This window comes from Marmota marmota, unplaced genomic scaffold (assembly GCF_001458135.2).
Source record: "Marmota marmota marmota unplaced genomic scaffold, marMar, whole genome shotgun sequence".
Lineage (NCBI taxonomy): Eukaryota > Metazoa > Chordata > Mammalia > Rodentia > Sciuridae > Marmota > Marmota marmota.
In genome coordinates, this window is record NW_025999900.1 from 34,003,433 (window position 1) to 34,031,169 (window position 27,737).

The 27,737-nt window shown below is 43.5% G+C and overlaps 1 protein-coding gene and 1 long non-coding RNA gene across 2 annotated transcripts in view; one reads left to right on the forward strand and one right to left on the reverse strand.

The window, feature by feature from the left end:
* Positions 1-5,205, reverse strand: part of Nynrin (NYN domain and retroviral integrase containing) — a 19,404-nt gene extending 14,199 nt beyond the window's left edge. The window contains exons 1-2 of the mRNA XM_015491895.2: positions 5,075-5,205; positions 4,719-4,933 (exon numbers count right to left, since the gene is read on the reverse strand). Coding sequence (XP_015347381.1) covers positions 4,719-4,916 — 198 coding nt within the window. The 5' untranslated portion in view covers positions 4,917-4,933; positions 5,075-5,205. The remainder of the gene's footprint in view (positions 1-4,718; positions 4,934-5,074) is intronic.
* Positions 3,574-27,496, forward strand: LOC125615266. Its single transcript, XR_007345839.1, has 3 exons — positions 3,574-3,838; positions 25,134-25,315; positions 25,752-27,496. It is a non-coding gene; the product is annotated as an uncharacterized LOC125615266 (long non-coding RNA).
* The last annotated feature ends 241 nt before the right edge of the window (positions 27,497-27,737 follow it).

Consider the following 27,737-nt stretch of genomic DNA (forward strand, 5'->3'; position numbering starts at 1 on the left):
AGAAGCCACTTCTCTTAGTTTGCTGTTTTCCACTTCCACAACAGAATACCAAACACCCGGTAATTTATAATGAACAGAAATTTATTTGGGTACTGGTTCTGGAGGCTGAGAAATATGGGAACATGGTATTGGCATCTGGAAAGGACCTCTGTGCTATGTTGTAACATACCAGGAGGGCAAGATGAAGAAAGAAGCAAGAGGGAGCCAAACTCATAGCAAGCCCACCTTGTGATAACTCGCCCACTCCCACAATAATGGCATTAATCCATTCTTGACAGCACAGCCCTCATGATCTAAAGGCCCCACCTCTTAATACTATTATAATGGCGACTAAATTTTAACTTGAGTTTTGGAGGGAATATTCAAACCATAGCACCACTGCAGAACAATTCAAACAAATCAAGAAGGAAAATCAAGAAGGGAAATCCAATGTAGGGAAGAAGCAAAGACAATCTCCAGAATGATGGTGAAGAGAAATCTGAGTTTATTCATCCATTTAACAAATCATTGCTGACAACTCACTGTATGCTACTCACTGTTTCAGGATGATGATTGTCATCACAGAGAGCAATGAGTTCAGACTGAGTATGACTCAACAGACAAGCGTGTTGAAAGCAGTCACCAGAATCCCCTTTGCCACAGCACCATATTTTGAACCTAATGATACTACTGATGGACGCACTCCATCAACCCAAGAAAGAGAAAGACATGTGGTGCAGTAAACAAAGAATTGAGTGAAGGAAAAAAGGCAAAGGGACACCAAAGAGAACACTACACTGAAGTCTCAGTATGACAGGCTGCCAACCTTGAAAGCAACTGAAGAAAGGATGTTAAAAAAAAAAAAAAATGGAATTAGATGAATACCTTGAATGGATAGATTGACTGCTATAGATTGGATCTATATCTAATGTCCCCCAAAGGGCCATGTTTTAAAGGCTTGGTCCTCATCTTGGAAGCTGTTAGGAGGTGGTTGAACTTCTGGGTGGTGAGGCCTAGGAGAAGGAAGTGGAGTCATTGGGAGTATGCCCTTGAGGACAACATTAGGACCCCACCATTCTCTATCTTTGCTTCACAGTCACCATGAGGTAAACAAGCTATCCCCACCATGTGCTCCCAACATGATGTACCACACTGCCAAAGGTCCAAAGCGATAGGGCAAAGCAACTATGAATGGAAACCTCTGAAACTATGAGCCAAAATAAATATTTCCTCCTTGTAAGTTGATTATATCAGGTATTTTGTCACAGTGATGGAACCCTTACTAACACATTTACCTTAAAAAAAAAAACACCTTGTAAGAATTAGTAATAGGCACAAAGAAAAACAAACAAATTGAAAAACAAGGAGTTCTTAATTTCAGGGAAACCCAAAAGTAAAAATAATATACTTCAATGCATACATATGAATGATATGGGCATAGGTAAAAGGAGGCAAATAGTAAGTATCGATTTGAGAAAAAAATGAAACAACTGTATTGGGAAGATAAAGGGAATGCAGTGTAAGGGAATTAAATCCTCACATGCAATAATTGGAAGTAAAAATAAAAACATCTAAAATTGGTAAAAATATGACATTGTTTATTTGTTTATGTCCTTTTTTTTTTAAAGGAAGTGGAGATGCATAAATGCCAGAGCAGATATGTCTATGGGGAAGGGCACCAAAGAGGGAGTTGGGATGGACAGAGCAGTCACTAGGTTCTTTGTAAAATATTTTTCAAATTATTGGATTTTTTAAATACATATTATTTGATTAAAAAAAAACTTTAAAGAAAAAGAGGAATTAGTTGCTCACAACTCAGGTGTGCTGGTAAATGTTGCCCAATCAGCTGGGGGTGAGCTCTGATTTGTACATTTGCCAATGTCCATGGTTAGATACTCCCTCCATGGCTGTAAATACTCCTCCACTGGCTTACCAAGTTCCTGAGATTTTGACCATGGGTCAGTAGGAGCCAAGTCCAGCACTCCCCTGACCCCAACAACTTCCATGGTTCTGCTCACAGTATGGAACCAGGACAGATCAACTATCATCTGATGACCAAGTCAGAGTTGGCAAGCCTCATGCTGTCCTGCAGTTCTAGAACCACCTCCAAAAGTCACCTCTACTACTACCGGGGTCTTTGGGCTCCCCACCACCTCCCTCCATTCTCTCCTAAAAAGGAAAGAAGCAAACATGCCACTTTTCTTCTCTGCCACCAACCCATCCTCACATTATTGCCAAGGAGGGCAAAGGGGCTTGTCCTTGGGTTCTTCTAAACATTATTAAAACTCTCCTCTCCACTTGTTGATTTCACCCAAGAGAAATCAGGCCTCCCCAGCGTTTGTTTTGCTGCCTGGAAATGTGATTACAGCAACATCGTTGATATTTTCTAAATTCCACTACTAAAAAAAAAAAAATTAAAGGCACTCAAGTTTAGAGATTTTCCTGGAAACCCAAGTGCACAAAATGTAAAAACACACCCTGGCCAGGCCCTTCTCCAGATGATCCTATATACTTCTTGACCCCTCCTCCACTCAGACCCAGACAAGATCCACACTCCCACAACCCCTCCCTATCCTGCAACCTCCAGTCTCACAAGTCCTCTACACCAATTGGCTTATGTACAGGAAGGTCATTATCAAAGTCAAAATTTCACATCTCTGCAGTTGGGATTGGGGTCAGCCACACCATCTCCCTGTGGAAATCACAAGACATCCTTACACTTGAGAAACATTCATACAGTATTTAATACAAGCCTCTCACTTTACAAAGGAGACAAAGACCCCGGAAGGGAAAAGGACTTGCTCAGTTTTACAGCTAGTTAATACATGACATATATCTCCATAGCTCTCTGCATTTTGCATTTTGAACAATTCATTTTGCACACATTATTTCAGGTGACACTCACAACTACTTCATGAAGTGGGTGTTATATTCTGTTAAATAGATAATGAAAAAGGCTCAAAGGGAGCATATTATTTGACCAGGTAGCTCAATGAGAAGATAGCAAACCGGAACTCAAATTCTCTGCACCACACTCCTCTATCTGGCTATAATATGGTGACAGCACATCAAACCCAGATCTCCTAACCCTTAAGACAAAATCTTATCCTCCCCATCTTCTCTGTTCTCCTTCCCCCAGAGTTTCTTCTCCACTCATCTGTGCAGTAAAGAAGAGAGTTATCCACACTACATTCTCACCTTCAACAGTGCCTTGCAAAGGGAGGGTGGTTAAGGGAGCCACTGGATTCATTTAACATGGTTTTGGAGTGAGAGTCTGGGATGTTAGAACCTATGGCCCAAAGAACCCTGAGGAAGCAGTGAGAGCTAGAGCTGACAGGCCTGGAGAAGCCAACCCAGGATTTAAGCAAGCAGAAGGGAGCACAGCTTCTCAGAAAGTGCAACCCCATAAAAGGGTGAGCTGTGTATTTCAAAGTAACAAAAAAGATTAGGAACCCAAACTTCTCTTGTTAACCTACCCCATCCCAGCTTCCAAAACTTCTTACTCTCAGGGGCTCCTGCACATCTGTTGTTGGGGCAGACATCCATCCCCTTTTCCAGCACCTCGGTCTTGAAAAAACCTTCCCCTCCCCCAGTACCACTGTCAGAATTGAAAACCTTCTCCTCCCCCAGCACCTCTGTCTAAATTGGAAGAACTGCTGACACAGCAGCTCAACCAAGGGGCAGAGGGAGGAACTTCTCAGCCTGCCTGCCCTCCAGCTGACTGCTTTGGGCCTTCCCTACCCAAAGCCTTGACTAATTGGTTATTGGGAAAGACCCACTTGCATGCAGGTGTGGGTGTCTGCTGGGAGGTGATCTGAAGCAAAGGGAGCAGGTAACAGTCCTACCAGGATGAGATAAGGTAAGAGAATCTGAGTAAAGAAGGAGACATTGGCCACAATCAGAGGATGGGAAAGGAGAGGAGAAACTTGTGAGAGAAGCCAGGGAGACTGCAAGAGAGACAAGCTGTGACCTGACCTGTCCTACATCCAACCCCACACAGCAGCCGCTTTCATTCAAATGCCCGCAGTTCTCCCAATCCCCTCCCACCCCCAAGGTTTAGTGTCCCAGAGCAGTTACATATCACCCTGAGCCCTACAAGAGGCTGCCTGGGACACCAGAGTATGAACCAGGGAAACCAGAGTCCTGTGTTCTGGTCTAACCCCCACCATCCCACACCTACTTGACCCTGAGGACTCCGGCAGGCCCCTTGACCTCTGATTCCCAATGTCTGATCTGTAAAATGCCAACAATGCTCCAAAAGTATCTGGAAGGGCCCCCTTTAGTTCCAGCAATCCCAGGGCACCCCAAGTATTTAAGGAGACAGGAATGTAGGCCTTCCAGGGTCTTGGTGGAGAACAAAGAGGTGTGTTGCAGAGGCCACAAAAATGCAGAGCCTTAAATTGCTCCCCAGATGGAAAAGCAGGGTAGTGAACGCTGGAACCTGGTCAGGGAAGGCCTGTGAGGAGTCACACCATGCCGGCTCTCCCAGCACACTTGAGGAACAGAAGTGACACGCAAGAGAGGGGTGGGGTAGAAAAGAAAGAAGGAACTAGAGGGAAGAGGCGGATGGGGAAAGAGCCAGGGCTGCAGATCTGGAGAGACTGGAAGATGGCCCATTACCTGCAAGCCAAACTGCCCGACCTAGGTCTGGAGACCTCTGAGGACCACCTCTCCCCTGGGTGGGGGAGGAAGGGATCTGGCTGGATGGGACGGGTGGGGCGTGGAGAGAAGCTGTTTACCTTGGCTTTGCCGGTGTTCTCCCGGGGCCCCTCAAGTTGCAGCCAGAAATAGGGGGTGTCGGGGCGGCTCTGGAAGGCGTTCAGCTTGACCCTGAAGATGCGCTGCACTTGCAGCCGCTGCCTCTGCACCCGAGGCTTCGATTTTGTCTGCACCATGAACCATTCCTGAGTCGGGGGGTCACCCCCAGACAAGAGCATGGCTGCTCAACCCTTCCCTAGAAAGAGGGAAACGACAGTGTCACCGGGGTCCCAGCACCGGAGGCGCCCCAGCCCCCAGCCCGAGGAACCTAAGCCACGCCCCCTCCCTGCGGCGCGCCCCCCGCCACCGCCTCGGCCTTCCAAGCCCTGGGACCCACCCGCCACCGCTCAGACGCCCGCCCTCCCGAACTCCGTCCCTCTCTGCGGCTGCTCCAGCGACAGGCTCTTCCTGCCAGGGGTTGTAGCTGGGGGTGGGACCGGTCGGGCTCCCGCCGCCCTTCCCTCCTCCCCCCGCCCCCTCCCCTCCGCTTTCCCCCTCCACCACTCTGCCAGTCCCTTCTGGATAAACTCTCCGTCTGCTGGGTCGCTTAAAGGGGCGCGGGAAGCCGAGGGAGGGAGGGAGGGAGAGAGAGGACGGAAAGAAGGGGGCGGGGAGGGTCCTGAAAACCTCTGCCTTCGATCTTAGTTTGGGGCCCTGAGCCAGAATCCAGGGGTCAAAGTTAATTTCCTTCCACATTCCCCTTTCCCTTGTGGAAGGAAAGAGGAGGGAAGAGTTGGTCTAAAGGACCCTTTCTTGAGATTTGAAACTGGGCTACCTCCTCCCCTCTACCCCCAGGGCCACCCAGGCTTCCACAGAGAACAGGCACTGCAGCCACCCTTCCCGTGGAGGAAAGGGTTAAGGGAGTTCAGGGTGGGGAGCCCCGGGAGGCTGGGGACTGAGGAAACTCTGGGCTGGAGACCAAGCAGGAAGGAAAGGGGAATAGCACTGACTCCCCACCCCCACTCAAGAATGGGCCAGCCTGGGGCTGGCGGACAGCCCAGAGCCTCCTGAAGCCCCCCAGGGCTAGAGGGGCAGGGGGAGCTGCCGGAGTTTTCAGACTTGAGTTGTTTATGAAAGCCCTTTTTAGCAAGTGTGAGTTATGCTGTGAGGGGAGTGACAGTGAGGATCTGATTGGTAGCATAACCTCCGGAGGTCTCCTTTCACCCTTGACCTACAGCGGCCTGCCAGCCAGCTGACATAAGTGGTCTGGAACTAGACCTGGACTGGGGGCCACCTTCAAAACTCAGGTCCCACAGGCACAAAGAATACATTATACAGACCTGTGCCCTGACAAGAACCCAGTGATGTGGAGGCAGGGTCTGCATTTGGAACACAGAGAACTTACTTTCCAAACCAAAATCAAGAGCCAGGGTCAGATAGGCACAAGTGTGCCTATGGGGACAAAGCAACGTGGATTTTAAATTAGGCCTGCCCTGGAACATCTGGGCTGCAGGGCTATCTATGTGTCTGTACAGGCAAGGGGCCCAACTGGGGAGGAGCTTAGGCTACTCCTAGTTGGGACTTGAATTAGCCCACCACACCCCACCCCTAGTTCTGGTCCCCAGATTGGAACTCAGAGAGGGAAAAAGGTGATCTGTGTTAGCTCTAGCTAACTGAATCCTGGTCTTGCCTCTCAAGTGGCAAAGAACCTTAGGGTTGATCTCTAATGCTCTCTACCCTTCCCATCCCTAACTGTGCTCTGTGTCAAAGAGGCCCTGCCTTATTGTGCTTCTGTTTCTCTCCTAACCAAGATAAGAGCCACACACCCTGCTCCTCTGAATGAATGCTTCATTCTTGTTTTCCCCTTCCCACTTCCCAGGCACAGTGGCCATCATTAAGGAAAACCCCCAGATTTAATCCTATGTCCAATAAGGCCATGTGGAAGAAGGGAAGAGGTCAAGCTTAGGCATTAGATACTTCATAAATGGGTAAAAGAAGGCAAATTAAACTCTTGTGCCTCTGTTCCCTTAGTTTATAAAAATGGGGATAATGGGGCTGGGCCTGGGGCTCAGTGGTAGAGCGCTTGCCTCGCATGTGTGAGGCACTGGGTTCGATCCTCAGCACCACATAAAAATGAATAAATAAAGATATTGTGTTCATCTACAACTAAAAAAGAAAATTTAAATAAATGGGGATAATGATTCCTACAGCAGAGGTATAAATCACACCACAAAGGTAAAGCATCTGGCATAGTGCCTAGCACAGAGTAGGTGCCCAACAAGTATTAATTTTCCTTTCCTAGATGTTGTCTCTTCTTCCCTATCTCAAGTCTGGTCCATAATCATCATAACTTCCCAGAAATCCCCTCCTCCTTTCCTCACCCTTTCTACAAACTCACCCCCACCTCCTGCCTATTCATGTATTGCAGTGAATATGGCCAGAGAGCCTGGTTTTCACCCAGTTTTGCCAGTAATGAGTTGTGAACCCTTAAACAAGTCACTGTATCCCTTGCCTGCTCCAGGCTTCCTCATCTGCATTCATTCATTACACCAAGTTGATTCAACAATTTCTTTTTTTTTTAATATTTATTTAGTTGTAGATAAACACACAGTATCTTTATTTATTTTTATGTGGTACTGAGGATTGAACCTAGTGCCTCACATATGCAAGGCAAGCACTTTACCACTGAGCTACAGCCTCAGGCCCCTGATTCAACAATCTCAACACCTATTTATTGATTATCTACTAAGAGCCAGGCCCTCAGAGTATCTCCTTGCCCTTATGGAATTAGGGAAAGGAAGAAAAAGGAAACAGTGTGATTTCAGGGAATGATAATACTCTACTGGAAATAAAACAGGTAGAGAGTGTCTTGATGGCACCTCTCTGGGCACCTCTCAGCTAGAGGGAAAGCAAGAAGCTAAACTCTAACAATTTTTGATCCAAGTCTCTCCCCAGCTCAAATATATTCCATTCAGTGATTTTTGAACTACAATAGTAGGTTAAAACTTGTTTGATTGGAGGCCTTCTGCAGCATGGGCCAAATCTACCTTCCCAACATTGTCTAGAAGGATCCCAGCCCAAGTGTAAGTAGAATTAGATATGTCTAGGCATGTCTGGCAACAGGGAGATCACCCTGCCAGGAGTCTGTTTAAAATGAGAAATGAGAGGCCTCCAAGGAGAAAGCTCATCTCAATTAAAGGAGGTGCCTGCCCTGTAAGCTTGATGGGGTAAATGATCCTATCCCTCTAAAGCTCCAGAGGGAGGAGCAGTTCTGTCACTCAAATACCTAGCAGTTCAGGTTCACACCTATCTAAGTTCCTGGATGGGGTGGAAACCCCTGGGATACAGGCAGCCCTGCTTGGGAATTTATGTGGGAGTAACCCAGAAAAGAAGACAGGCTTCTCCTAGATTTCCATAGTTCCTGAGCAGCTTTCATTCCTAGGGGGCTCGGACTCCCATCAGAGCAGAAGTGGCTTCCCTTAATTGTCAGGATTGTTAAGTTGATTCCAAATGAGCAGGTGGAAGCAAGAGCCCAGGAGGCTGGAGTTACTGCTTTGTATGTCACTCAAAATGGTGGTTCCCCCAGATTGATTAAGATCTGGGTAGAAACACCTGGTATGTTCAAAAGGGAGTTCTGAAGGAAGTTTAAAGTATAGGTCTTTTGAGGGGATGTGGGCAGAGTTGGGGAAAATGAGTAAGAGACTGGTGTAGTGTTCTGGGGCTAGTATCAGTGGGAAGCTCTTACCATCTGGAGATTTGAAAGGGAAAAGACAAGAATGGGTGCTGCAGCCAACCAATAACAAGAACTGAATCTGCAGAAGGTCACAAGACCAGAGCTAGGAGTTTAGGCATAGATATGTATCTAGGACCCCATGTGGAGGGAGCCACCTTCCAATTACTTGCTAATGCTTAGCATTGGCCAAACCCAAGAAGAAGCAAATGGCAAGAAGTTGGGTGGAGGCAGTCCTAGGAGGTCAGCCTCCTGGACACAGACAGTGGAGAGAGTGAAGAGTACACAGAACACAAAGCTCACCCCTTCATCCCTTAACATCCCACAGGCTATTGAATTATATGGACAACCTCTCCACTTCTCCTCACAAACACTCTTAACAACTGAGATGAATATCTCTGCATATCCATTCAGAACGTAGCTTTGCCACTGAATCTGTTTCCTGATAGAGTTTCCTGTTATACTGCTGTAACAAATTATCACAGACTGGCTTACAACAACAGAAGTTTATTCTCTCACAGTTCTGGAGGCTAGACATCCAAAATCAAAACATTAAAAAAAACTACTGTGAACAGCTGGTTCATGAATAGACAGACTGTTTTAATGAAACAGACTAAAAAATCTAGAAAATAAGACCAACGATAGACTTAAATGTATAATGGCAAAGATGATCTTTCAATCACTGGAGATAATGATATATTTTACAATAAATTATCTTGATGGCTATAACCTTCTGAGATAAAATAAAATAGCCATACCTGACAACATACCAAAACAAATTCCTGAAGGGTAAATACTTAAAAATGAAATCATAAAAGTGCTACAACAAATCATGAGGGACTTTTTATACTGATGCTCTTTTTTTTTTTTTTTAAATACTGAAAATTGAACTAAGGTACACTTAACCACTGAGCCACATTCACCAGCCCTTTTTATATTTTATTTAGAGACAGGGTCTCACTGCTTAGGGCCTCACTAACTTGCTGAGGCTGGCCTTGAACTGTGATCCTCCTGCCTCAGCCTCCTGAGCTGCAGGTCCCACCACACCCAACTATTGATGCTCCTTCACTTATAATGAAGTTACATCACAATAAGTCCATATAAATTGAAAATATCATAAGCCAAAAGTGTACTGAATGCACCTAACCTACTGAACATATAGCTTAGCAACACAGTTTATGATAGAGTCGGTTGTTTGCCCTCATGATCTTGCTCATATCACTATGAGAGAGTATTGTACCACACATATCGCTAGCCAGGATAAAAATCAAATTTTGAAATACGGTTTCTAATTAATGCATAATATTTTTGCACTATCACAACATCAAAAAAATCACAAGTGGAACTATCATAAGTCAAAGATCATGTTATTTCACATTCAGTTATGTAAACAGAATTTTCCCATGGGAAGATAAACATCATAAACAGAATCAACAGACAAATGACAAACTGGGAAAATATATTTGTCAATTATATAATAGACAAATTTTCTTAATGTCTGAACAACTCTTACAAATAAATTTTAAAAAGACTAACTCAATAGTAAGATGGACAAAGAATAAAGCCAGTGTGGAAAAAAAAAAAAAAAGCAGGGGAAAGATAGGGCTGTGATGCTGGGGATGCAGCTCAGTGGTAGTACTTGCTTAATATGTGCAAGGCTCTGGGTTCAATCCCCAGCTCTGGAAAAAAAAATTCTCTCTCACACACACTTCTAAAATATGAAAAGTTGCTCTACTTTTCCCTTAATAACAGAAACACAAGTTAAAACGTTAGCAAGATATTATTTTTCACCTACAGAGTGGCAAGAATCAGCAACATTTTCTAACACACAGTCTTAACCATTCTCATTCCTGCTGACATATTCTCCCAACCTCCAAAGACAGCAGTTGACAATATCTTTCAAAATTTTAACTAGACATCCTCTATGACTCAGCAATCACACTTCTAAGAATTTATTTTATAGACATATTCTCACCAGTGCTAAAATACATCTGAGCCAGGCACATGCCTGTAATCTCAGTGACTCAGTAGGCTGAGGTAGGAGTATCACAGGTTCAAGAGCATCCTTGGCAATTTAGCAGACACTGTCTTTAAATAAAAAAGTAAAATGTCTGGGAATGCAGGTCAATGGTACAGTGCCCCTGGGGTGAATCCCTACTACAAAACTTAAAAAAAAAAAAAAATCTGAACAAGAATGTTCTTTTCAGCATAGTTATAGAGGATAGAAAATGATCTAAATGCCAGTGTGCATACAATGGAATGCCATCATTCAGAAAAAGTAGAGAATAGATTTAGGCTCTCTCTTCATGCTAATAGGGAAGTAGCTCCAAAACATATATAGGTGAATTTGAGGAAGTCAAGTGCAAGGAAGGAGGACTGGAGGGAACTGTCCAGCTGCTGGCTGCCCCGCCACCACCCAGCACCCAGCACTCACACCCATAGGCATAGTGACAGTGTCATTAAGAAAGCTGAAGCTGCAGGGCCCTCTCTTGCACAGGTCCCTACCAAAGTCCTGGGAGGGGCCCCAGTGGGGTGCATGATCCTGGGTTTGTTGTTGTTAATTTGCAAAATAATAATAATAATAAGGGCTGGGATTGTAGCTCAGAGGCAGAGTGCTTGCCTAGCACGTGTGAGGCACTAGGTTCAATCCTTAGCACCACATAAAAATAAACAAATGAAATAAAGGCATGCTGTCCATCTACAACTACAAAAAAAAATTTAAATGATGGTAATAATAATAATTTTTTTAACCATAGTTCTCTTTTTTTTTTAAGACCACTAAATCTTTCCTTTCTGAGTTCCCCTGTCATAGCTCCCCTTGCGTCTAGTGGCACTGGAGCAGCAGTGGGCATTTTGGGGACTTTGTAAAAGGGAAGGTATTATTATTATTATTATTATTATTATTATTATTATTATTATTATTATTTTGTATGGTGCTGAGGATTGAAACCAGGGCCTTGTGCATGCACGGCAAGCACTCTATCAATAAGCTATATCCCCAGCCCCAAAAGAAAAGGTATGTTGAGACTCATTAACTGTAGGTTTAGTGGAATGTACTCATGTGGCCTGCAGTAACCTCCAGGCACAGTTAAATTACTGCTTGCCAACCTGTGCTGAAATGCTTTTCAGAAATATCTTTAACTGCCCACTGTACTACCTCACCTGGGATGGCCACACAAAGGTAGGGGTCACAAACTGCTTGTCATGCAATTAATAATTTTTTAAGTACCATTCTATTTTTCTGGGTTTAGGGTATTTATGGTATATTTTATAAAAAAAAATTTTAAAAATATGTAATTTAATTTGATTTGCCTATGTTTTTTACAAAAATTAAAAGAAACATGCAGAAAACCAGGCAAACTTCTACCTTTAATTTAAAAAGAAAAAGAGAAGAAAGAAAACTACTGTCAGAAGTGCCCTTCTTATTTGCTTAGAGCTCAGAGGTCCAGTTCACAGGTAGCCAGATAATCCCTTGTTTGTCTTCCTAAAGGGAAATTTTTCATTTTTTCCCCAGTACTAAGAATTGAACCCAGGGATACTCCAATACTGGGGTTATATCCCCAGCCCTTTTTATTTCTTATTTTGAGGCAGGCTCACTAAATTGCCCTGGCTGGCCTTGAACTTGCAATCCTCTGGCCTTGGCCTCCTAAATTGCTGAAATTACAGACATGAGCCACTGCACCTGGCAAAAGTAGGAAAGACAAATACACTATATGATAATGGTCTCTACAAAGTCATCAAAGTCAGAATTTCCTATACCTAAGTATTGGCGTCATCTCTCCTCAATTACATCACAAATTAACAGATTTATCTCGACTCACTATGGACAGTCTTATAATACAATCTTTCACACTAGCGCAAGTGTTTTCAGGGAACAGGTTTCTACAAGAATTGATGTATTAAAGGCTATGCACACTCAGGTTGTTCTCCATTGTTACTATGCGCCTATACATTGGGAAATTATGAAGCCAAAAAATATAATGATGACAAGACATATGGCATGATTTTCTTGCTTCAGAGTCCTTTCCATTTTTTCTTTTTTAAATTTTTTTGATAAGCAGGTACTGCCTTTATAATTTTTAAATATTTTAATTTTTAAATACTAACACAAATATGCCAATCCTTGAAGAGGAAACTCTGTCTTTTGCTATTAATAAAAGTTCTAACCAGGTGGGCATGGTGTTGCATGCTATAATTCCAGCTACTTAGAGGCTAAGGCAGGAGGATCATAAGTTTGAGGCAGCACAGGCAACTTAACAAGACCCTGTCTCAGAACAAAAATTTAAAAGGGCTAGGGATGTAACTCAGTGGTAGAGTGCATGCCCAGTGTGCACCAGGTCCTGAGTTCCATCCCCAACAATGGGGGGAGAAAAAAAAAAGTTTTAACTAACATAAAGGTACTATTTTCACCTCTCCAGGACTCATTTCTGAAATAGACACCATCATTATGACTTTAGAATTACTATTTTTCTTGGCCTGCACTGACAATGAATGTCTCTGTCCCTGACATCACATTAATTCAGTGATTTCTGCCTTGCTTCTGCCCTTGCATATTTCTAGCCCTTCCTAGAACAAGCCTAAGGTCAGGCTCATAAAGATCTACTTCCTGGCTGCCCAGGACATCAGAGGATCCTAATGGCTCCTATATTTGCTCCCTATTTACTGCTATGAGGCAACAGTGTTCTTTAGATAGTTGGTGCAAAAAACCATAAGGCCCAATTTGTAAAAGTACTATGGGTGCTGGACTGGGGCTTTGAGGATGAGTAGAAAGGACTTTTGGGGTGAGTATCTATGTACTGAGTGCCAAGCATGTGCCAATCTCTATTGTGGGCACTGCTCTGACAGAGCCTATATCTGGAGTTGAAATGATAGTGAGTATGTAATTATTTCATTATAACTGCATTAAGTGTTATAAATGTAAAGTGGTGCTATTAAGTCCTGCAGTTAAAAAAAAAAAAAAAAACTTTGTTTACCTGTGTTTCCTAAATTTACCTCACAAATGCCCCTCCCAGCCCCACAGACTTTATTTTTAGAGTAGTTTTATGTCCACAGCCAAGCTGGGTTGCATATGCCTTCTGCCCCAGCACGGGTGCTGCTTCCTGGACTCTCACAACCTGCTCCATTGTGATACTTTTGTTACCATAGGTAAACCAACATTGACATGTCATTATCAACCAGTCAACAGCTTGCATTAGGGCCTTCTTGTTTGTTCTTAATATAGCAAGGAATTAACACTGAGACTCACAGGTATGGGGAGCCTATACAGTTTCTCAGAGGAAAGTGGCACCATTGGATAATTGTTGTGCGTGAGAGGTTCACTAGTTCTCTGGCAGATTCTCCTTGTCTGACAAGAAATCTGTCCTCATCTTTGGAAGTTTATTTGGTCAAGGTGCCACAGACATCACCCTTGCCCAGCGAAGTGCAAAACAACATTTAAACTGGTCTGATAGCCACCCATCTTCCTCATCCCATCCACCCTGAATCCAGACCCTGGTTAATTGAAAAGCATCACTTTCTCTGTATTTCTCAAACATATTCAATAACTCCAGCAGTGGTTTTCCAATACCATCATCCATAGAGCCCGTTTGGTGATGGCAATTGAATATCAGTTCTGACATACATCCAAACTAAAAATCTCAACTTCTTTTAAAGAGTATTGGGTTCTGTGATGAGCTAGAAGTGAAATGTCCAGTCTAAATGGGCTAGCAACGACTCAGCTCCAGAGGTTTGTTGCCATGTGTCCCCATTTTTAAGGAAAACAGAATAAACCTGATATGTATTAGAAATCTAATTTTGTTTCAAGTTAACAACTATAGTAGACTGCAAAACATGGCCACACATTCCTTCCATCCCTGTGTGTACACCCTTTGCAATGTGATGTTGCTGATTCCCCTCAAGTGAAGTCTATGATTCTGCACACTCATAGGGAGTAATATTTGCAACTTTGAACCAAGACCCCAAGAGACCTTGCAGCTTTGGTTTTGACCCTCTCAGAATTCTCTGTCTTCATGTAAAAGGAGCCCAGGATAGCTTGAAAGAGGATGAGACCCTATGTGAAAGAGGTCACATAGTCACAGAAAAGCAAAGTCATCCCAGTCAGCCTTACCAGCTGACCCAGCTGAGGCCTCTGATGTGGAAGCTAGGACCAAATAGCTGCCCAAATGCAGCTGAACGAGTGTGCCCAGGTGATATCAGAAAAGAACCACCAGGAAAAACCACAAAACTGTGAGGAAAAGTCAGTCATTATTGTGTTAAGCCACTGAGTTGAGATGACTTATTACATAGCAATAAATAACAGAGAAATCATTAAAACACCTTGACAACCAAACAAATGCCTCACATGGCCAGCTAGTTACCTCTCAAGTGTGAACCCCTCGAGGACAGGAAGTGATCTTATTGATTTTCGTATCCCCAGTGCCTATCATTGGCTGGTAACTTAATATTGAATAAATCCTTTGTGAACAAACTAATGTAGCCACATGACACTGAGGACAAGCGACAACATCTTTAAGGATAGGGGATTGACTCACATGCCTTTCTGATGCCAACAGAGATCAATATTTCCCCCTGCAGTTCTATAATCCTGTATTAGAGTTCTCCAAAAACCAAAATCAATAGAAGATAGAGATGAGAGGGAGAAAGAGAGAGAGAGAGGCAGCTACTGAAACTTTTCATGGGAATCAGCACACGTCATTATGGAGACTAAGCAGTCCCATGATCTCCCATCTGCAAGCTGGAGAACCAGGAAAGCCAGTGGTGTCATACAGGCCAAGTTCCAAGAATCAAGAACCAGGAGCTCTGATGTCTGAGGGCAGAAGAAGGTGGGTCCTGGCTGAAACAGAGAATTTGCTCTACCTTCCCCTTTTGTTCTTTTCAGGTCCTCCATGGATTAGGTTATGGCCACCCACATTGATGAGAGCAGATTTTCATTAGCCACTCTCTTGATTCAAATGTTAATCTCTTCCAGATACACCCTCACAAATAGAGGCACCCAGAAACATTTTAGCAGCTATCTGGGCATCCTTGGCCCAGTCAAGTGGACACATGAAGTTAAACAACCACAAATCCTCATAAAAAGACAGTCTGTTCAATTAATTAGTAGTTCTAATTGAATGACAAAATGGATGGCTAATTGAGTAGATGGGAATTTTGGTGACAGTGGGCTAGATCTGAGAAGAAAAAGAGAAGGTCATCCTAACCAAATACAGCCTCCAAGAGACCATGGGGGTTCCTGATGTAGACACGAAGTGAGGTATAATAAGATCCACCCCAAATTGGGAAACTACCAAACCAGGCAAGACTATGAGCAGTAGCTAATGGGATGTTAAGTCAGGATGTGATAGAATTTTCAGAATAAAGAAAACAATACAAAAACAACCCAAAATGGAATTGAAATTTATCTCCTCTGCCTTGAAAAACCTTTTATGTTCTATTCCATCACACATGTAGCAGTTATAAAGTGTCTCAACACTTGGTTCATCTTCATAGCCAGGGAGTGGGGGAGTGGCCAGGTACCAGGGCAGGTCAAGTCTGTGGCCCTTTCTCTTCCTCTGCCCTTTGCCACCAGGGGAGACAATAGGCAAAGTAGACTTCTCTCCAAGGCTGAGCAATATCCTTTAAAAAAAAAAAAACTAAAGAATGGAGCTGGGGAAGGGGTCAGTGGAGACTAAAAGCAAATTCTACCCCTATTCTACATACACCCAGTCACTATTCCCCTTCTCTCACTCAATCTTTTTAGGTAAGGCCTGGGTGGTTGGAATTGGTTATCCTGTATCTGGCAACCCCAAGAGGGAAAATAAACAGTATCCAAACAGAAGCATGAATCCTAGGACCTTTGATTAAAAGTCTGAAGTTCATTCTCTGGGCTGTCTGACTGCCTCATTTGAAGGCTGCCCTGGATGTTTACTTTTAATTTGATTTCACCCATGTGATAAGGAATCAGCTGCAATGTGGTGAAAGGGGTCATTGAACCTGGAGTTAGGAGATAGGGCTTCAAATCCCAGTTCTGTCCTTGGCAAACTGTGTGACTCCAGACTTTACTTAAGTCCTCTGTGCCTCAGTTTCCTCATCTTGGAGACCAACTGCCCAAGATCTTTGGGAGACAATTAAATGAGATGAGCTATGGATGTAAAGGGCTTGTTGAGGTGGCTGGAACAGAGTGAATCTTCCTTAAGTGTTATGTCCTTCTGCCACTGCCTTAGTCTTGCTTTGGAATGGCAGCATTTCAGTCAGAACACGTAAAGCACTCCCCTACTGCGCATCACAACAGTGGCAGCTTTTGTGATTAGCTGCACAAGGAGGTACAAAGAGTCATAAGCCCTGCCTCTGCTCTTCAGGACTTTGAAACTAGCAGAGGAAACCGGGAGACTTCCCTAAAAATACAATTAATGATGCAAATCTATGCTTATTAAGGGCCAAAAGACTAATGATTCTGAAAAAGAGGAACCACTCTGCGTGGGTGGTCTGAGAAAATGCAGGAGGACATGACATGGACTGTGAAGTTCACACAGGAACAGAGAGTTTCTTTTTCTCATCTTTCTCAGATGCTGTTTCACTGCCTACCCCTCCTCCACCTTGTCACTGCTGCCGCCTGGTGTCAGTCACCTTCCTAGCACCTATCTGGGTGATAACCTCTGAGGCAGTCTAGGGGGAGAGGGGCAACACCCAGCACAGGAACCCACCAAGCAGGACTTGAAGCTGAGCCAGTTCCCACTGGGAAGAAGGGGTCTCTCCCCTCCAGATTCCCCTGCCGCCGCCAGCAACTGCCTGGCTGGAGGGAAGGAAAGAAACCAAGGAGATTTACTGTGCTGCGAAAACTCTGCATCCTGTGACACGACACGTGCAAACAGACACAGGGCTGCACCCTCCCAGGCGAAGGTCTGTGCACAGCAGACGTGGGGCTAGTGTCACAGATCCAAGGCTTTAGAACGGCTTGCCCTGCCCCCTGCCAGAGCCCCAGCTTCTCTCTCTTGTGGGCTGCTTCCCTTCAACAGAGATGTATACTCAGATCTTCTCACATAACAAAAGCTAAAATCCCAATGCTTTTCAAGATTCGGGGTTAGGTGTTTAATAGAATGTCCCCCCAGGTGGGGTTTGTCTGATGTTTTTTTCATGAAAAGACTAAGGTTATGGATTTGGGGAAGAGGGCCACAGAGGTGATGTGCCCTTCTCATTAAGGCACATCAGGAGGCACGTGATGTCAGCATAACTCATTGCCCATGATGTTAACCTTGACCATCTATCTCAGTAAGGCACCGTTTGTGAGGTTTCTGTACTGAAAATTTGATATATTCCCTTCCCATACTCTGTTTATGAGAAGCAAGAGAAATTGATTTCCACCTCCTGGAGAAAGGGGTATCAAATAATTTATGCAGTGTGTTAAAATCACCCAGTAAGTAGTAGGTGTAGGGTAGACCGTTGAGGGTTTTTCAAATATCCTGTTCTTCCTTAAAGCTTTATTTACTGATCTAGCATTCATCAATGAATCTTGCTTATAGCAATCATGATTGTGATGGCCTAACAGTGATTTTCTACTTCCTTCATGCCTTCTACATTGACTTCTGAATTCTTCTGCAAGGAAGATTTGTCCCTCCTCCCCCATTTAGTTATGTATTTAATCATTTATTTATATCCATATGGATTTATAAACATCTATTTTATTCTTAGAGTTATAATTCAATATTATTATTGTTTATTACACTGCTTTAATTGTTTCAGCTTGGCCATTGGGAGCTCCTTCATTTTGGCTCATGTGGCCTTTTTATATGCTCCCCTCCCCTTTTTTTTTTATTTTTTTAGTATTTTCTTATTTTATGGTACTTCAAGTTGCTTCAGGATCATCTTGTATGTTCCCTGCCTCTAGTAGTCCATCTTTTGTTACTATTATGAAATAGTTTTGTAAAGAAACAAGTTCATTTAGCTTATAGTTTGGGAGGTCTAAAGTCCAAGATCAGCTGGTCCAGCCTCTGGTAAGACCTCATGGTAACAACACACTTGAGAGGGCAGGCCTTGAAACAGGAGATCAGAAAGGTTGGGCCCCACAGTCCCATTAGAGGACATGTCCCCGTTGAGAGCCTCCCACTAGGACCCACTTCTAAAAGATTCCACATCACCCACACTGAGGACCAAGTCTCTAACACATGAGCTTTGGGAAACACACCTAAACCATATCCAAACCATAGCACTTCCCCAGTTCACGAATTAGCCACTTTTCCAAGGAAGCTTAGTCCATTTTATTGGGAAACCAAGGTCTGAAGTGTTAAGTGTGCCTGATGCTAATGGAGCGTGACACTTATATCAGGCCCTCATGGCAGACAAAGCTAGCAAAACTAAATACACACACACACACACACACAGAGTACAACATATCTATATTTATCTCTGCATCTGTTTGAATGTGCATATACACACATACACCCACATATATAGAATCTGTGGATTATAAATCTATGTATACAGATCTGTGTCTATTTAAATCTATTACACATATAATATCATGTGCGTATGTCTGTATTTAAAGGGAACATGAGCTCATACTGATGTCTACAACTCAAAACCAGCTACACAGGTTTCCTTCTAGCCTCCCCATCCCACCACCATAACAACCTCCCTCTTTCTCTGACAGTGAGAAACTTGCCTCCCATTGTATACAATTTACCTACTTATTTATTCAACACCAGTATACACGTAAAGTAATTTCATTATCACTACCTATAACCCAGGACAAATTTACAATTGTTCACTTATGAGTCTTTATTCCTACAGTATCTGGTTAAAACATTGTCTTCCAAAATTATTTATTTCAACTCCTCCCACCAGACAATACCATCAGCCATATATATAGTTCCATATATGTGGTATAGTTAGATTCACATGTTACATATGTTAAATGTTAATTTTATCCTGGAATTGAATGATTCTATATACTGTTAAGTTCAGTCTTTATAGAGTTCTGTGGGTTTCAACAGTTTCTTAGTCTTGTGTTCATTACTCTGGTACCTTACAGAACCGATCTATTGCCCTACAAGTTCCCATGTGCTGTCCATTTGTGGTCAACCACTTACTGTTCCCTAACTACTTCCCTGAAAAACCACTGATCTATTTTCTATCATTTTCCCTTTTCAAGAATGACATATAATAAAACCACACCAATTGTGACCATTCAATCTTGGATATTTCCATATTTAATGTATCTATTTTGTTTTTATGATTCAATAGTTCATTTGTGTGTGTGTGTGTGTGTGTGTGTGTGTGTGGTACTGGGGGTTGAAACCAGAAGCATTCTACCTCCAAGCTACATCTCCAGCCCTTTTTATTTTATTTAGAGACAGGGTCTTGCTAAGTTGCTGAGGCTGGACTTAAACTCATGATCTTCCTGAATCGGCCTTCCAAGTAACTGGGATTATAGGTATGTGCCTCCATGCCCAGCAAATCTATTCATTTTTTATTGCTAAATAATGTTCCATTATATGGATATACCACAGGTTTTCTGCTTATTAACAGAAGAACATCTTGATTGTTTTTAGTTTTCAGTGATTGTGAGTAAAACTATAAATCTATAAATCTTTGAGAACAATCTTCTGTGTGAGTGTAAATTCTTGATTAACTGGGGAAAATATCTAAAGGAGATATTGCTGATGGTATTGTCTGGTAAGCCTATGTTTAATGTTACAAGAATAAAACATTAAACATAAGCTTACCAGACAATACCATCAGCCATTGCTATCTGGGCACGGTGGCACATTCCTATAATCTGAGCAGCTAGGGAGGCTGAAGCAGGAGGATTGTGAGTTCAAAGCCAGCCTCAGCATCTTAGCAAGGCCATAAGCAACTCAGTGTATACCCTGTCTCTAAATAAAATATAAAAAAGGGGTCTGGGGTTGTAGCTCAGTGGTAGAGTGCTTGCCTAGCATGTGTGAAGCACTGAGTCCGATCCTCAGCAACACCTAAAAATAAATAAAATAAAGACATTGTATCCATATACAATTAAAGAAAAATATTTAAATATATATATAAAGGGGCTGGGAATGTGGTTCAGTAGTTAAGTGCTCCTGGATTCAACCCCTTATACCAAAAAGAAAAGAAAAAAATGGCTAAGCTATTGATACATTCCTTAAGTATCTTAAACAGTTCATTTTCCATATATTTTCTTCTTCCTCCTGAAATAAGCTTTCTTCTTAAAAGAAACCATGTCATTTTTTATGAGGGCATCATCATTTTAAATAGCTGGATAATTTTCTTCCATGTCAAGGTACTAAAATTTATTTAACCATTCCCCATTGTCTAAAAACTGGACACTGAGGATATTGCAATAACAGTACACTGATGATGTTTCCAAGAACCAATTTCTTAAAAATATTTTTCTCTTTGGAAGTCTCAATTCCTCACATTTCAATCTCTCATCACTCTATTTTTACCTGTCCCAGACAATCCTCATCAAGTCTACAACCACTAGCTAATTACCATCTGTATGTGTCCCTCCCTCCTCCTTCCCTAATTTCCCATTACCCACACTCTCCTAGTTTTCCTCCTACCTCCCTAGATGAGCCATCCTCTTTTGTGGCATCTTCTCTCTCTCGTCACCCCTTAAATATGTCTCTTCCTCATGTTGGTGCTCTGAGCTTTCTCATTCTCTGGATCACACACTCGGTGAGCTCAGATAATCTTAGGTACTTAATTGTCCTCTCTATAGGTGTGGTGTCTGCATCTCTCTTTCCTGGGCTTCAGGTCCTCTGCTTTTCTCTAAACAGTGAAAAATAGCTACAATTTATTTCCTGGTTTGTTCAACTCTACTAAAGCAGTTGAAGAATTGCTAATTGGAAACCCCAAAAGCAGCTCATCCTCAGCATGAAAACTTTTTCATCTTATAATCCTCATAAACCTCTCTTCTCTCCATTCCCCTCTTTCTACACAATCACTGTGGTTGGCACCACCTCTCTCTACCCACCCATGTGCTACCTAAGCCAGAAACATGGACTCTTATTACTGACTTTTTTCTGTCCCTTCACTCCCACCACATATCACTGAATCTAGTATCCTCTTTCAACACTTCACTTCCCCACATCCATCTATCTATCCATCTCTCTCTCTCTCTCTCTCTCTCTCTCTCTCTCACACACACACACACACACACACACACACGCTCTGTTCCTGGCATACTTAACCACTTTCAGTTCCCCAAATATATCAAGCTTTGGGGTGTGGTACATGCTGTCCAGTCTTCCTGAAACACTCTTTCCTCATCACTACTCCTCCTTTGCTTGACTTACTATATAGTTACTTATTCCGGGAAATCATCCCTGACCATCCCCTAAGCCTAGTCCTAGAAGCCCTGGTTCCCTTGGTAATGTGAGTTCTCTCATCTAAGCATTTATCATTCTATATTCATAATACTCACTTAATGATCTAAATCCCTGTGAAGCAGCATTTTCTAAATTATCTCAAACAGATGTTAAGTGAGGTGACACTAGAATGAGCTCCATGAGGATAGGGATGTGTATGTTGTGCTGATTGCTGTATTCTCAGTGTCTAGAACAATGCCTGGCACATAAGAGGCACTAGTCAACATTTGCTAAACGAATGAACAGTCAAATTTGTGGCACTCAGCCTTCTCGATGGCCTCATATTACCCTCACCTTCTGGTGTTGCCACACTGAACCAGGGCTGGCAACACCAACAGGATATAGTGGAGGAGGTACTATGTGACTTCTAAATCTAGGTTGTAAAGTTTCTACTATAGCTTCTTGGATGTCTCATGCTGGAGAAATCCAGCTGCTATGTCCTGAGGACACTCAAGTAGCCCTATGGAGAAGTCCAGGAGATTAAAGAGCTGAGATGTACTGTTAAGAGCCAGCACCAACTTTCCAGCCACATGAATGAGACATTTAGAGAACAGATGCTCCTGTTTCGGTAAAGCTGTCAGTGACTGCAGCCTCGTGAAAGATACCATGTCAAAACTGCTCAGCCAAGCCACACCCAAATTTCTGACTCCCAGAAACTGAGAGATGACTTTTCTTGTTTAAGCCACTAAGTTTTGGGGCAATAGATTTTACAGGAGTACATAATTAGTATACTCTTGTCCTATGGAAAAGAGCTTCATGATGAAGTCAAGTTTGGGAAGCACTGATTAAATAGTCCAAAGTACTTATTTACTAGAAGATTCTTCAGCATTTCCAACATATGAATGCTCACTGAGAATTCTCTTTAGTGGCTTACTCCTGTTTCATCTTGCTAACTTCTTCCAGTTTGAAAATGCAGTTGTTAAATAAACCTACAATCAACCAGCATCCCAGAGAATAACACTGAGATTGTTCAAAGACAGCAGGAAAGGGAGAATCTCCTGAAGACTTGGTCTTAAAATTCCTACCCTTCCTCCTTTGAAGTCACCTTTCCCTCAGGACTCCCATAAATCAGGGCTACATCCACCAAGCTGGGGTCAGAGGATAATGCTCTCCCCTGTGCCACTCAGGCCCAAATGTGGATATCTTTATTTAACTTTCCATAGCACAACTGGTGTGTGGAAGGACTGATAAAGTTTTGTGAAAAACTCAGTGTAGTGGATTGAATCAGTCCCCCAAAAAACTTATCTTCAAGTCCTAATCTCCACTACCTGTAAATGTGGCCTTATTTGGAAACAGTCTTTACAAATGTATTCATGTTAAGATGAATAGTCATGCTGGATTAGAATGAGCCCTAAATCCAGTGACTGGGGTCTATAAGAGAAAGGAGAGGGAAATTTGGGCACAGAGGAGACATGGGGAAGGATGCCATGTGAAATCGAAGGCAGAGATTGGAGTGATGCTTTAACAAGCCAAGGAACACCAAGGGTCGCCAACAGCCATCAGAAGCTGGATGGAGAGCCTGGAACAGATTCTTCTGCAAAACCTTCAAAAGAAGCCCTTCTCACCAGAAGCTGGATCTCATACTTCTGGCCTCCTCAACTATGAAACAATAAATTTCTCTTGGTTTAAACCACCCAGTTAGTGATTCTTTGTTACAATAGTCCTAGGAAATGAAGACACTCAGGAAGGACTAAAAGGAATAACTCAAAGGAACACAGAAGTGTAGTGTCCCAGCCACAGAACTGTCACCTTGCCCAACCCTGGCCCTGGCTTCCTGCTGGGCCAGGATCCCGTGTCACTGTGGAAGAGGGTGCTCCATTACACTCAGGCCTGACTAGACGCCTCTAGTTCAGGACCAAGAGAGAAAAGCATAGAGAGATGTTTCTTCCATCTCTATCCGAGGCCTGAGAAGCAAATCTATGTTCCTGACCCTGTATGCTGTTCATCTTAGGATGCTGACACTGGGAATATTTGTTCCTTTCAGAGAACATCTTGTCCCTCCCTATAAGGGATGAGTCCAACAAGTCATCTCAAACATAATGATCTACCATCACTATACACAAGCATCAGGAAAGGGCAGGTTATGTGGCCCTTCTCTGAGCTCTCAAAGCACCCAGTGCTATCCTGACATTACACATTATTCTGGAAGAGCATATTAAACTTGAAGTCCAGGAAGAAAGGAATTTTTTTTTTTTTTTTGGTCTCATCCAGTTTTCTATCCCTGGAAACTACACAGAAGTTGATACCTAGCAAGATCTCAGTAAGTATTTACAGATGAGGCAGCTAGGGCCTAGTTAGGTCTGGTGATGCATTAAAGATCATAGACTGTTGATGACCGAGCCGGGATGCCTGCCCAGGGCCTTTCCTATTCTTATCCTCATTTTAGCTAATCCTGCTTAGCTGAGCAAAGCAGTGGGTAGAACCCAGACTTCTCTTGCCTGAATTACTACAAAACCCTTCTTTCTGGTCTCCCTGCACTATATCTTCAAATAGGTTCTAAATTGTAAATCATACACACATGCATTTTCTCTCTCTGTCTCTCTCTCTGTCTCTCTGTCTCTCTGTCTCTCTCTCTCTCTCTCTCTCACACACACACACACACACACACACGCACACACACACACACACACATACACACTCCTGTAGAAAGATGCTCTTATCAAATAAGTGAATAGTTTCCTATTATCACAGAACACATGGCACACTTAACACGGCCAATTAAAGCATCCCAAGTGTGACCTTATGCACTTCAAGTCCCAAGCACAGCCCTCTGTTTCTCTTATCTCTTTCTCATCTGTCTTATTTACTCAAAACACATCCACTCCTTCTCTGGGATCCAGTTCAAAATCATCCACCTTGATAAGATGTTCTTTGACACTCTCACTTGGGCCAGGTTTCCAGTATTCCATAGCAATAGGTCATTTCTGCCTCTCAGACAAGTTCTGATCAAAGCATCGCACCCTGATTTCCAGACAGGAAGGTCTCTCCCTCTAGTGACAGAATAGTACACTCCTCAGGTTCAAGGCTTTGTGATGCTCAGGTCCATCCTCTAGCATAGGACTTGGCACAGAGCAGGGGCCCTGTAGGACTTTGTGTGGAGTTGGTTAGTCAATCAGACACTGAGGCCACTAAGACAGATTTCCCCCAAAAAAGTGGTCAAACCTCTGTGCTTGCCCTTCCTTCCTTCCTTCCTTCCTTCCTTCCTTCCTTCCTTCCTTCCTGATCTAAGTTGCTCCAACTGCCCATCCTGCCTCAGCCTCCTAAGTAGCCAACACTATAGGTAAGTGCCTCAGTGCCCAGCTCTCCTGTGCACTTTCTGCATCTGGAATTTCCAGGATATGCATGAATGTTGTTTCACTGTGGTCTTTTTCTCTGTGCTATCTCAGTCCAGCAGCGGGCTTCCAGACATCATAGAATCCATTCCAAGAATGGCCAGAACCCAACTGGAAGGCAGCCCTACGTGCTACTCCACAAGTATCTTGAAGGTCCAGAAGTTCCACTCGGAGAAGGAGATTTAATAAGTCCCAAGAACAGATGCTCCTGCACCTAGACTCCAGGACAGAGCCATGTGAGGGGAAAGATGAGTTGCAATATGCAGCAGATGTGCCCCCCTTCCCCTTGCCCAAATTCTTTTCCAGGCAACCCCACCCCACCCCACCCAGGAAAGTCCAGACAAGATATAGAAAAGGAAACAGAGAAGCTATTTTAGAATCTGACACTTAGTTGGCAGATGACTCTACTTAAACTTTCCTGTGCTGAAGAAGCATGTAGAGTGCTCTTTAAAATGCAAATACCTGGCCCCACCCCTCAAGAATGTAACTGAATAGATCAGGGATGGTCTAGGAGTCTGCTTTAAAAAGAAAAAGACAAAATAAAAAATCTGCCAAACCTCCTTGGTAATGCCAATACAAGTAATCCTCAAACCACACTTTTGACAAACTCTGGTGAAGGGCTTTCCTGGCCCTAGCTGGGACCCAACTTCCTTCTCTCTCTCCCAACTACAGCCTCATGGAAGCTAGATGTCTGTAGAGATCCTGGGAAGAGAGGATAACCCTGGAGTCCCAGAATGACAGCTTGCAAAGACCCCAGGAGGCCAGCCCACATTAGGATTCTACTAAACAGAAGGGTCAGGCCTGTACAGTGTGGATCCAGAGGTCAGGTGACGGCCCTGGCAGAAGTCACAAGGAAGCTGATATGAACTCCATGTGAGGAATAATTTTATGGCAAATCTTGTGTGTCACTCCCAGCTTAAGGTCTAGCAGGAGCACTCCCACAAGCCATGGACAGCTAAATCCCCAGCAAGCTACAGGGCCCTTCAGAATCCAGACCCTGCTTCCTTCTCTGGTCTCTTCTTACAGCACCCCTCTTCCAAAACTGCACCTGCCCCAATTTTCCCATGCTGACCCCTCTTAGTTCCCCAAGCATGCCAGGCCCTCAAGATCTGTTAACCTTCCTTAATTGCCTATCTACTCCAAGATTTCCCCTATTCCGATAAGTTTTCCCGGCCTATCTTTTCCCTACTCTTAGCTTAGTCAATTTCTAGTCACAGTTTAGAAGTCCCTAGTGCCCACAACTAAATGTTCCCTAATCCCCACAACTAAATGAAGTGCCTCTGTTCTCTGTTCCCTCTATACCCCATATAAAAATTGCTCTGACCCCCATCCCCAGCTCTGATGTACTCCCTGTACAAGAAATATTTACTGAGTTGAACTGTTGAATTATTATGCTGTTTACTTACTGTTGCCCCAAGAAGTTAAGTCCTCCAAGCCCCATAGGCTGGTACTTAGTAATTGCTCAATAAATTTCTGAAAATGAAAGCATGCAGTGCCCAGACATAAAATGAAATAGTCCACATTGAAAGGAAGTGAATCCCCATTGTGATGGTTTTTCATTCATATAGAGACTGACCCAGCCCCTGTCAGAGACCTTGGGGGTGAGCTAATTTAAAGAACGCTGGAAGTGCCCCATGGTCCCTCTGACATGAAGATTATAGGGCAATGACTCTGGCTGGGGTCTGAAGCTATCTGTTTGATAGCTTCTAAGGCCTGTTGAAGCGATCACTTGATGTCAGTTTGGTTCACAACAGTTCACGTTCAGGGAATTCATTACAAAGCAGCAACAGGCATGGGGGGGGGGGGGGACAGGTCACCCAGGTTCTCTTGGCCTCCAATCTTTAGGCAGTTTCTGTCTTATTCTTCTCAGCACTCCTGGGAATTGCCAGAATTGTCTGGCTTCCCTGAGCATAGAGGCCTCACCAGCATTGAGGTAAAGCCAGTTTCCTGAGCACTAACTACCTGGATGTCTTTTGGGTACAACACTCTGCAGCTGACGTTACCTGGTTGTACTCAAAGCCTACTGTATGCCAGGTTCCAGTGAGCAGGACAGATATAATCTGACTTTCCCCAGCTCACTTGGACTTGGCCTCATAGGCCATCAGGATGGGGGCAGATCAGGTTTCCAGGCTGGGCCTATCATGGTGAGGGATTTACCAGCTAAGCAGAAGGCCAAATGTAGGACAAGCCAGGAACTTAGACAATCAATGTTCTGAGTCCCAGGCAGGTAGCACTCAGAGCTGCTGGGGAGGGTGCTTGGCTTTCTGTAGTCTACCCCTGAAGCACAAATCTTTCAGAATGTATTCACAGTCTGCAAGAGTATAATTACTGAATTATAATACTGTTTAACTACTCTAGCCCCATGAAGCTAAGTCCTCTAAGCCCTATAAGCTGGAACTTAGTAGCTGCTCAATAAATGTCTAACAATGAAGTAATGGCAGTACCTTGTCTATACTTTGGAGAATACAGCAGGGCCTAATCTATACTTTGGAGACCCAGAGTACAGACAGGCCCATGCCAGCTCTTCCTCATCTCCCTCACTACAAGGAATGAGCCTCAGGATCCCATATCTTTGAGGTCAAAGAGTCCAGGAATGCAGCAACCAACATGCTACTATTTAGTTATGTGGTCTTGAGCAAGTCCCTTTCCCTCTCTGAA